At 38.6% G+C, this 12836-nt stretch overlaps 1 protein-coding gene across 1 annotated transcript in view; it reads right to left on the bottom strand.

Annotated features, from left to right (window-relative positions):
* ipo11 (importin 11) overlaps nucleotides 1-12836 on the bottom strand; it is a 119577-nt gene that overhangs the window by 43132 nt on the left and 63609 nt on the right. The window contains exons 20-22 of the mRNA XM_084947468.1: nucleotides 12076-12189; nucleotides 8011-8126; nucleotides 6886-6962 (exon numbers count right to left, since the gene is read on the bottom strand). Of these exons, the coding sequence (XP_084803594.1) occupies nucleotides 6886-6962; nucleotides 8011-8126; nucleotides 12076-12189 (307 nt within the window). The remainder of the gene's footprint in view (nucleotides 1-6885; nucleotides 6963-8010; nucleotides 8127-12075; nucleotides 12190-12836) is intronic.

Raw genomic sequence — 12836 nt, 5'->3', positions numbered from 1 at the left:
GGTTTTAACAACACACCCGAGACTTTAATATAACATGTCTTTTTCATTTTAAGGCTAAATTGACTTTCTTTCATCAAAATTTTCAGAATGATAGAAGGCAAATGTGGGGAACTGGTTGGTGCCATTACCCCTTTTTATGCTTACTGCTGGCCATCCATCACCTTGTACAAGCACAAAATGCCCACAACGGTGAGCTAACACTTATCAAGTGCAAACAGATCTTTCATCCGTCAGAGTCTCTGACTTGACTGTGTGCAGCAGTGTGTTATTACTTCAGCAAGGTCATAAAGCAGTTCTGTTTCAATTTATCAACCAGGAGGCAGGCTAATATTGTACTGACACTACTAGTTTGATTACCAGTCACTCATCTGGGAATGTTTTAAATATATGCTGGTAGTAGCATCCTAAAGCTGAGTATTTGCAGATTTTTTGCTTTATATAACTCAGACCTTCCCAAAGTAAGTGTGTGTGTGTGTGTGTGTGTGTGTGTGTGTGTGTGTGTGTGTGTGTGTGTGTGGGGGGGGGGGGGGGGGGGAACCAAACGCTTGGACACTGCTAGCACGGGGCGCCCACAGAAACGCAAAGCAAGAGATGAAGCATCGCTGAATATGTTTCCAAACCAACTTCATTCTAAGCCAAAGACTAGAAAACATAGTGAAGCATATCTGCCCTTCAAATCACGGACAAACAGTATCCCACATTCTTGATTTTTAGTTCACAAACACTTGTAATGACTAACTACTGGTGACATTTTGGAGATGTTAGCTCTTTATACAGTAAAGTTACAGCGGGATACAAATAATATCAGGCTGATCGTGCCACAATTTGTTCCCCCGGTTCAAATCACGGACAAACAGTATCCCACAGTTGTTTATGTTTTTAAACCCATTTTGCACAGAGAGGCATTTTTTGAAAAATGTATTGATAGCAATGTTGAATATTATTACACAGGAAAAAAACAACTACAGTAAAATAATCACAGCGTGACGCCTCTGCCTTTGTAAATGGAGGGACAGTAACTGCGAGTGTGTATGTAAGCGTGTAAAACCTGCAGATAGTCAGATGAACAGAAACAGTATTGTCTCTATCTGCCATTCTGCAATTCATCTCATGTAAACAATAACGTGGCGCACAGCGTGACGTGAAAAAAGGCACATACCTTTGATGTTGCGTGACGAACTCTGTATTCCTCGTCCACACGTAAACGCAAAAAATGAGTTTTATAAAATCTCCATTTTCGATGATTCGAAGCACCGTTTACGTGTGGACGAAACAGCTGCGTTTTCAAAAATACCCATGTAGGTGTGGACGTAGCGTAAAAGAGTTAGTAGTTTATTTTCTTACTACCTGTCATTTATTGCAGATTACTTGTATTTGCTTAATTGTTTACTAAATGTTTGAGGTGTGAAATAAACCGCAATGGAGCAAAATATGGGTGTGTGTGGTTGGAGGATGTGTTTGTGCGTTTTCTTGTAAAACAAAGGGGGACCTAGCAAAAAAGTTTGGGAACCACTGATATAACTGAACATTCATCATCTTAGAATTCAATGCAACCATCTATTTTCTTTACTGTTTATCCAATTTAGGTTTGCAAGGGAGCTGGAGCCTATCCAGGCTGTCACAGAAAGGGACACAGGGTACACCAAGTCTATCACAGGGCTAACACAGAGAGACAGAAACATTCATGCTCACATTAAGACCTACGGCCAGTTTAGAATTACTAAATACATGCATGTTTTTAGACTGTGGGATAAAATCGGAGCATCTAGAGACAACCTACACAGGAACGATTCAGAGTCCACACAGAAAGACCTCAGATGGCCGAGACCTTTCTGTGAACCCAGGATCTTTGTAGCTATTAGGAAATGGCAAAAAGCAAACACTGCAACGCCTCATCGTAGAATTTTGGATGACCATTTGGACCAAAATAAAGCTATTTGAAGACACAGGCTAAAATAACAAAAAGCTTGTGGAAAATTAGCATATATGGCTACAAGAGCTACACATGACTTCCATATCTCTTGTTATGAGAAAATAAGCAATCACTGTTTTTTAAAGATCTCTACATTTTGTGATTTTCTGTTTTATATCTATTTTTATTTATTTATTTTTAATTAATACAACACTAATGTCTTTGTTTCCGACCAAAACTATGAACCTTTCGACCAAAACTTTGAACTGCTGAGTTTCTCAACACTGAAGGGACAAAGTAAAGTACATTAAAATGGCTACTTATCTCTATTTCTTGCTCACATTAGTCAGTGTAACGCCAGTAAGAGAGAAGAGACAAACTTCTGTGCTCGTGCTCCATCATCACAAGTCAGAGCACCACACATAGCTGAAACGTGTCCTAGTTCAGAGTGTGGTGGCAGTGATACAGAGCGTAGTGCTAGTCTAACAATTTAGCCAAAGCAAGGCTCTTGACATTCTAATTAGGGAATTTTCTCCTCCAGTTCAGCAATGATGGAGCAGGGCTCTTTATCAGGCAGGCCAGGCCACATACCTGGCAAGCTCCAACATCCTAGTGAGCCAGACTATCTCAATGGCCCACATCCCTCCATTGCTCTCCATGGGCAAAATAAATGAACCACCAGATGTTCTAGTGAAAACTAGCCAAAGATGATGACTAGCTGAAGACTGATGAAAGAGATAGATTACAAAACACAGGCAAGTTTAGTTCTTGTATAAGATTTGTCATTGGTATATGGAAATAAATGCATGTTTTAAAGGAAAAATGTTTCTCTATTTAACTTCTTGTTCTTCCCAGCGTTAAATCAGAGCTTTTCAAAGTGTTTCCTGATTTGTTCAAACCTGTGATCATACCTCTGAGCTATCATCTTTGAACATAGCAGCTTTGAAATTTCTATCTAACACTTGCACTCACAAGCACATTGAATGCAATTAATGAGCTTTAAACATGCAAACATAACCTTGGGAGAAACTGTCTTATGTTCTTGTGAAAATCAGAGACAGCAACAAGCTGTAGAGAAAGTACTTAGGGCTGACAAGTGGCAGTAATTTTAAAGTCTTATCATCTGGGTTATTCGACTCATTAACGTAGCAGCAAGCATAGCCTAAAATAGCAGCACACATGCACAAATGCTACAATAGTGAAAACGTCTACTGATGGCAAAGTACTTAAAACCAGCGCGCTTTTTAAGAGTTTTTGAAAATTTGATAACAGCTAAGATAACAAGGGCCTGACTAACTGAGGCCCACTGATCATTCTTGACTTTAAAGACAGCAACAGAGAGAAGACAATTTCAGATTGCTTAATCGTGACATGACTGAAAGACTAAAAACTGGATCCTTTATCTCATAGCAGATGCAAGAAGAAAGAAGTTGTCAATGAGATGTGGCTGAAAGCTTAATAAGAGCTATTAAACAGCCCTTGTGTTAAGAATTATCAGTCCTAATATGACATAACAGTAAAACAGCTAATATGTGCAAAATCAATACCTAATCTAAATCTATTTTAGATACAGAAGCACAGTTTAACATGAAAAGATGATTGATTAGAAACTTACCAACACTTTTTGATATTAGACATACGTATAGAAAACTCCAAAGATTTAGCCCAGATCTTTTTTATGAATATACAAACATGACTTGTATTTAAAAAGCAATGCATTTGCCCCTCATTTATTTATTTATTTTAATACTAATGGAATCCAGTTTCCTTGTACCTGCAGAAATGTGAAAGCTTTTTTCCTTTTCCTTGCATTAATGTGTCTGGCATGGCCAGAGTAAAGTGGCACTCATCATCACTGAACGAAATATTGACAGAAAGGCGAGCAAGGTCTCCGAAGTAAACACAGAAAATGGGAATAATTATAAGCATATTTGGGTCACAAAATGAGTCACATTATATTGACCAAGATGGATGTTGGCAAAGCAGGATTTATTCTTAATCTATTAAGATCTATTCTTAAGGGAGAGATATTGTTTCTCTATTGCAGCCTCTAATGAGAAAGAATTATTATTTGTTTTCAGCGTTTTAACACATGAGGCTGCTGTTGGATCACTGGGAGGATGGATAGATGATATAATATGGCATTTCTTCTTGCAAAATCACTTTAATAACCAATTTGTTATCTAAATAGACTATTAATTTCCTAATGTGAAACTAATTGCTGTAGCCCACATTTGAGCCCTTATGAGTTAAACTGCATATTAGGGAGATAAATGGTGCTGAATGGATGTGTGAAAGTGAACCTTTCATCTAATGTGGAATACCATTGTTAGGGCTGCGCTTCGCAGGCTGCGCTGGTTTAGAGACTTATTCCCATGAACAAAGCAAGACAGAGCTCAATCCATTTTAACTTGCAAGGGGAGCCGATCGGACCAGGGTCTTGGAGCTGCAAGCTCCTCACCTGATGTGTCTATGGCTACGTTCACACTGCAGGTGTTAATGCTCAATTCCGATTTTTTGATCAAATCCGATTTTTTTGTCTGCTTGTTCACACTACAAATAAAATGGGACAGCAAACGCGCTCTAGTGTGAACGCTCAAAGCGGCCCGCATGCGCAAAAGAAGATGTCACACACAACGCGCTCTGTTTAGACCCAGAGCAAACAATATTGTTTGACTGATGGCCCTTAATATAAAGACTTCGGACTTTACGTTTCCCAATTTTTGCTTTAAGCTATTTTGTTATTTACATAATAATGTACACAACCTAATAATTATCCTTATTGCTGTTTTAGAGGAGCGGTGCTTCAAAGGATAGTTGCAGATTTCTGTCAGAATCTGCAGATTATACAGTACAAATAAAATGTTCACGTTTCTCCAACATTGTCTTCCCAACAGTTTCACTGACATCTACACGGGATGGCCAGGAAGCGTTCGCGATGTCTTCTCCGGAGCTAATAATTGGCGTCTGTCTTGTGTCAGTGACGTAAAAGACGGATTTAATGCGACATGACCGTTCAAACAGCAGTCGCTTTCTAAAACATCAGATATGTATCGGATTCAGTACCACATACGAAAGTGACCCAGATCGGATTTGAAAATATCGGATTTGTGCCGTTCACACTGACATACCATGATTGGATATGAGTTGCATAGGGTCAAAAAAAATCGGATTTGATGCGCTTTCGCCTGCAGTGTGAACGTAGCCTATGAGCATGTGATGTGATCGGTGATATGTGTATGTGTGTCTGTGTAGGAAACAGAAGTCAGCATTCATCCTAAAGATCTAATCATTTTGCACAATGACAATCATATTCATCCACAATTCTCTAACAACCATCACAGCCTTTTCTCATATACCTTTATGACTGAGCTAATTTTTCTCCTGGAATTTGTGTTTCCACTTGCATCTGTCAATCTCCATTTCTACACAACCTTATCTGTCCGTGTGTATCTGTCTCTCATTTCCCACCATTAAACCTTCAATTTTTTGCTGTTCTTTAATCTGACACCCTCTTATCGATATTCCAGTCTGTCTTCCCTCCTTCGATACACCCATTAAGCCCACTTAAACCAGTAATATGGCAGCTGATCAGCACGCGCTGATTATATGACAGATCGTCGTCAATCAAGTGGAGGCAATCAGGGCTGACGTCTTTCAATCACACAGTCAAGACTTCTACGAGTGCATAAATGTTATTTGCATTATTAGTTCATTTTCTGTGCTGTATAATGTTCAGGAAAATGTTCCTGAATGATTGGACTCATTGTGATCACCTCCTTCCCACAAACTTTAATCTGAATTTAAAACAGTTTTTCTATCACTAGGATTTGGTATGCTTTTTCACTTCTCTTTTTTGGTTTCTTGGCAACAGTAGTTGTTTTTGTCACCTTCCTGCCACCTCTCTGTAATTTTCTGTGATTGGTCTAAAATTTAACATAACTAGCAGTGATGCCTTGCAAAAAAAAAAAGCATCCCTTTTCCTGCCGTTTTCATCTCCTTGGTTTCCTGTTTCTGTTCAGCACTAGATAAGGCCTTCTCTTATCTTTCATCTGTGTCCACGCTCCTCCAATGCACAAACTTTCTTTTATGTGACTTTCTCTTTATGAATTTTCCAGCAATCACTTTTAAATAATTCCTTTTCATTCACCACCTCCATGCCAAGTTTTATCAAGCTTTCCCCTTTCCTCATCCTCTTTAATTCCCTCATCCTCTAATACATCAATCCATAACTGTCAACCCGAGTCCTTTGCTCTTGTCTCATGATTCCCCAGCCACACTGTAAGTGATCAAATGCTCCACCAAGCCAATCAAGCTACACTAGTGGTCATATCACTCGTTATGTGCAGAAGCACTAAATCAATACTATTCCTCATCGCATGCAAGGCCACACACATACACCACTACAGAGTAGAACATGTGAGGTGTGTCCCAGTGCTGTGGGCCCGTGATAAATCATCCAGCCAGTTCTATTCAGTCTGCCACCCCTCGCAGCTGCCTACAGACCAAGAGTAGTGACTCTGATGCCTTGAGGCAACTGCAAAGCCACAACTCTGATCTTTACAAGCTACAATAGCCTGAGGTAATGAAACTATGAAAATTAAGTCCACGGTCATGGATTGCATCAACCTTCCCCATTCTCTGTGATTCTCAACTATTTGATCTGACAACACTGGCTTGTTTTGGGGGAATCGTGCAGCAATTTTGCATCACTGTTATGACCATTTCTGGAGTGAAATGTTTTTTGTCTCTCTCTTCATAACAACACATATACAAATAAATATAACCATTATACAGGAAACCCACTCTAAAATGCATTATAGTCACATTATTCTTCATATTATTGTGACAGCTTCCTTTCTAAACAATAACGTGATCTGCATATAAAATGCCATTAAGTTATTTTGGGGAGTTTGTGTGTGGTCATAAACCAGTCCAGGCAAACCAGCAAACAAAGAAACATGTGAGCTCACCTAGCAAAGCTGACATGTTCTGGAAAATTCTGAGCAGCTCTGGAGTGATGGCTGGACTGTTCTCCAAAGTCACCAACCTGCATGATGACATGATGATGAGAGGCAGACAAGGGCAAAATAATGAGATGAGAGAGAAAGAGCAAAAAAACAAGAAGTAACAAAAGAGATGTTCATTAGATTAGAGATGGCAAAAGAACATGGGATGAGAAACAGCAACACGACAAATATTACAGGAAGAGAAAGAAGGTCACGGGGATTTAAAACGGAGGAAAAACAAGGAATTATGAAGGTTGTGTACAAAGAAAAAGAAAAAATATCATAAAAGCAACATCGAATGGCTAAATTTTGGCTATAAATGAAGTCCACTAAGAAAATTGAAATGGAAGTTGTAGTCTATATAAAAAGAACTAATATTAGGCATCTAAAAGGAAAATGTTTGAATACACAGTTCATTCACATTTTTAGCTTACTAAATGTGTTATTGACACATCATCAGGATATTATAAGCACAACATAACCTTAGAAGCAAACAAAAAAAACAACAACAAAACAACCCAATTTCGACTGTAAACCAAGCAAACAAATATATAGGGCACCACTGTTTATCAAGTAGACTAAAAGATAGGAAAATAGATATAAGACTGAGGGTTTCTACTGCAAGACAGACACGGCATGCTGAATGCTGAACAGTGAAGCTCTCCAGCGCGGCAGACAGAAAAAGAGAGATTAAGTAGGACGTTAAAAAGCAAATGGATGATAAAAGAGCAATATAGGGTAACCCTGACAAATTCTCTTCTGCTGAACTGAACCTTTTGGAGGTAATGCATTTTCAAAAGTGAACATAGTGTACTAGCAGGCACCTTCATTAAAATGGTACATTCCCAAACATTAAGATAAAGTTAAGATTGTGGTTGAGCTGCATGAATTAAAAACACCTGCATTTAACTCAAGAATGGATGCCTTTGAAAAAGAAAATTAAGAGTCAGTAAATGAGGCTGATGTTTAACACGAGGAAAGGACTCCGGTGAAATAGAGTGACAAAGACAACTATATCCAAAGTATCTAGTGTCCTGATGGGAGTGTGTACAAGTCATAAATGTCAGTGTACTGCATATGCCTCTATACCAAAGCTCCAGCCCATCCTCCAGCAAATACACATGTGGCGGCTGCGAAACATCAGTGCTCAACTGGATGACAGGAAGAAGAAAAGGGTACAGGTTCTTGCTTTCTGCCCCGAGGCCCTGTGAGAACACAAAGATACAGGAAGTCAGTTTGTGTGCTTCAGTTTAATGGGTTTTCCTTGCAGATAACTTTAGCAGAATGGTGTGGAATAGAGACACATCGGCTTATCCAAAACCTGACACACCCTTCGCCAGCAACTAGTGAAAGACCATACCTCAGTGAATCAGGTTAACAGGGAGGAAGCTCTTTGTAAGCACAGAATGTTTCTTTGGCTGCAAAATACTTGCCTGAGGGTGTAAGAGTTGTTTATGGATTTATTTTTTAAAATCCTCACTTTATATCCCTTTAAAACATTATGGACCTATTAAGTTTGATTTCTGGGAAAAAAGCATGTCCTGGAACTAAGTCAGAGGTCATTTCTTGGTCGTTTAGATTTTAATGACGTTTAAGATGACACAAGAGTAAGAAATGACGCAACTTCCCCTTGGGAGATTTTTTTCTTGGCAAAGTGTACTTCACAAGCCCTTTGTTACTAATGCACTGGACATCTGTATGTGGCCATACTGTAAGACAGAAAAGGGGAATGAGCAACCGAGTAGTGTGTCATTTTGACCTCAATAGTATCACACTGCTTTCAACTAATAGGGGACATAAAACAGTGCTACTGGAAGCAAAGATGAAGACTTTAAAACCAAACCCATATTTCAAGGTACATTACCACAGCTATAATGCTGGATTTGACTGTAAGAAAGGACACAGCTCAACACACATTCAGCTCTACATGATTGTTAGAGGTTTGTGTTTCTGGAGTAAAATCTGGTCATCTAGTAAAGATTCTGCATCCCTTTTTCCAGATGTGTTTGGGTCAAATGCAACAGCAACATATCCAGAGTATGACCAACCATTTGATTAATGTTTCAACCAGGCTATAGACTATATCAATTTGGCAACACATAGTATAATTGAAATAGCTAAACTGAATGCTTCACTCAACATATCATAGAGAAACAGAGTTTGCGTTTTCAAATTATTAAAAAAAATAAAAATAAAACAAAAAAAAAGCCGATTCCCCGTACACTTTCCTGGCCAAAAAAAGTCACACATGTCAATATTTAGTTGAACCACCTAAAGCTGGCATCGTTTCAAAAAGCAAACCCCTGCAGTCTTTATCTTTCAAACTTGGGTCGTCTACCAGAGGCCTGGGAGCTTTAGGGTCCTGCGAATTATCTTTGCTTTTCCTAAGCTGTGTTCTTCTGGACGAATCTCAGATGTGGTTCTTGGGATCTGCTGGAGCCATTTGTCCAGTTTGGGGATCACTGCCCTGAGTGCTCCGATTATCGCAGGACCACTATTACATTCTCCTTCCACATCTTCTCTAGCTCCTCTCTCAGCCCTTGATAAAATCACAAGGTTCTCATGTTCTTTCTTCCAGATGTTGGTTAGCACTTGGGAGTGATACATCTATCACTACAGCCTTCTCCCTCTGCTGTTAGTTTAAATATTTAATCGCAATTAATCGCATGATTCCCTACAGTTAGCTCGAGACTAATCATAAATTAATCACAGATTTCTTTATCTTTTCTAAATGCACCGTAACAATATTTTTTTCACGTTTCAATATCAGCTTGGAGGTGGACAAACAGACTTGCTTTAGTCACATGTATGTTTATGTAATACTGCTCAGAATATTCTCCAGAAAAATCTCAAGGGTACTGCGTGCTCAAAAAAATAAGCCAAAAGTAGACTTAAGCATATACTTCCTCACAATATAACTGCCTGCAAGACATAGCCACCCATGTAGCTATGGCTGTTGAAAGTTTGTCCCTTGTTTTAGATTGTTCAGACGCCTCAGTTGAAAACTGTCCAGCATTGTCTGCATCAACATGTTATTATCACATTAACGTCAACAGCCCTCTCTGTGTGCGTGTGTGTATATATGTATATATGTGAATACACTGTTTGAGTGACTTCAAACAATAACACTGTTATTGAACTGACAAGAAAAAAGTCATCCAAATTCAGTTCAAAGTTTGTTTCATAAAAGGCAAAAGACAACCTTCCTTTAAGCAAAACTGTCAGCACAGTTAGACAAGTACATAAACACACACACAAAGCAAAAAAATAAATACTTACATAAATCAGAATACACACAAACACACAAGTCAAGCACTCAAAGTTACCAATTATAGTGCCAACAAACACGATTGTTCTAAATTATGGATTATGCCCTCTGAAGCATTTTTCACCCTTGATACCTCACTTCCATCTTTCTTCACACATACACACAAACTGCTCTTGATGAAAACTTAACCGCTATCTGACACCATGGCCTTTTAAAGCACTCTATCACTTTAAGCTTTACACATCCACTCTGTGTATTTATAGAGAACACAAGATCATTTGGAAGAGGATAGATGCTGTTGATGATGCTGAGTGCTTGGACACAGTCCCACTTTGGGGGTGTCAGCTCCTTTTATGCAGTTAAAAAGCAACTCCCCATAAAAAAAGATCAAATACGAAGAGCCTGACTTAGCATGAGGTTGTGGTAAAGTTAGGATTATCGCAAGCTTAAAGTAACTGTTAAGATTAGGCAAGTACTGGTTATGGTTAGAATACATCTTAAAAGTCCTCAGAAGTGCTGAAAAATGACTCCGTGCGTGTAGCAGAGGAATTAATCTGTGTGAAGGACGACAGGATCCAAAGTAGCATTTCAGATCTGTCAGCACTGTTTTACTGATAGCATGACGTTAATTTGGTCTAAATATGCCATCTCTTACATTTATGTGGGTGTAAAACGAAGACAGAATTTCTCAATCCCCAGATGGTGCAACCCTTCTCTCTCCATCAAACAAACAACTACAACAAAAAAAAACCCTCCTGCAGGCAAAACTGAAGTTTAAAAGCAAGTAAGCCAATACGCCGGCTATTATGCTGTTGGATCACTGACGGGCATGAGTTGGTTGTGCCAGTTCCAGCTGGTCCTAAGCCAAACAATCCATACACACTTCTATTCAGTTCTTTGCAGGCACAGGACTGGGTACATTAGGACTAGGTCCAGGTACAAAAGGGTTAATAACACAAGTAAGTCTCCTGTACCTTACATTTGAACTTTTAAACATTAACATTTTTCTGCATGTATTAAATAAAAAAAACAAATTAGCATGTGGCAACACAGTTAGATAATCTGAGGCCCTTCAGCTGCAGATTTTCATTTCATTTGCCAGATGTGTACTCTTGTTACTCTCCCAGAGGAAACATGTTTGTATCACCAGGCATTTCATTTCCCACCATGAGCTAATGCAGCCACACAGGGGTCCAAATCTTATTCAAGTCTGAGATAAGCACCTTCAGTCCATAACAGCATTCTTCTTGGGACAAATGTTCTTCTCACTATTTAAGTTTATGGGGTTTCTCATTACTGATATCTCCAAATTAAGTTGCAGATACTTGCAATCTGCAGCTTAATTCTCACAGCCCACAACTCCTAGTTGATGATATCTTTAATTCTAATGATAATCAAAATCAGGTGGATATCTTCTGACTTTGACTCTGCTCATAGTTGAAATGTAATTAATTATTTGAAAGAGGCACCAGCTGTGACCCTGGGGTCCTTTGGGAAATTAAACAACAGACCACTGAATATTAATATTGAGATTTTTGCCAAGAGTGTTTTGAAAGGATCTTGAGAATGTGTACCTACAACAAGGATTAAAGCTCTGGGGATTGTGAAATTCACGACTAAACTGAAATTTGGTCAATCCTGATGTTTTTGTTTTTTTGTGTGTGCTGTTGTTGTTTTTTTAAGAAAACTGTGAATCACACTTATAAACTTAATCACTGTAAAGTTGATACGACAGATCAACTTGTTGTTTAACATTTTGACTCCTCATACTAATCAGTCAATTCACTCAATTTATTTGAATTGAATAGTGTGTGAATACTCAATTTGCAAAAAACTGGACCGACTAATGCAAAAATAATAAATTGTAAATTTGAGATGCACCATACCTGTACCAGTTGGATAAGTGTAGTTAATATGGCACACCGAAGCATGTTGTGTTCTTCAGATTGCTTCCAGAGCAGAGGCAGGTATTGAACTAGACAGCCTACATAGGGCCGTATCTGAAAAAGAATCACATTAGATGGCAAATAAGAAGCAAAGAAAATGCTCTGCAACTTAAGTTGCAGGTTTCACAACAGTTGCAACTCCTGTTCAATTCACATCAGACTCCAGTGGATTTGCAGAAATTAAAAGTCTCATTTGGGAGCAGAAAAAGGGACAATGGTGAATTCTGATTCGCTGCTGTCTACAAACTTTGAGACTACTCGGGAATATTTTCTCTCAAAATTTTCTTAATATTGTATACAAACTTGGCATAAGAAAAACAAACAGCCATCCAATAAGAAAGTTTTTGGGGGGGGCGGGTTGTTTATGTGAAAAATTGAGATCCTTTTCCTTTTATCCTCTCTGGCCTCCCTAGAAGCCCAAATCAGTCACTTCAAAACACATTTCAGAGGAAAAGCTGAGTAAATAAAATACTAGACAGGTAGGTAAAAATTTATAATATTTTTTTTCTTTTAAGTCTGTTTGTCAGCAATGCGAAAATTAAATGTGTCAACTTCATAATCTGCAAAAACCTCTTATGGAAGCTAATTTTGTTGACACATGTTGTCAGTGTCTGTAGCTCCACCGCAGCTAAAGGCATTACATTTTACCAAACTATAGAGGATATGACACATGCACAGTTCATGAAAAAACTTCTCCGTCT

This window comes from Perissodus microlepis, chromosome 12 (assembly GCF_051167445.1).
Source record: "Perissodus microlepis isolate ML-2025 ecotype Zambia chromosome 12, ASM5116744v1, whole genome shotgun sequence".
Taxonomy (NCBI): Eukaryota; Metazoa; Chordata; class Actinopteri; order Cichliformes; family Cichlidae; genus Perissodus; species Perissodus microlepis.
The sequence above is the reverse complement of the archived record's forward strand: the minus strand, read 5'-3'. Positions and strand labels throughout refer to the sequence as shown.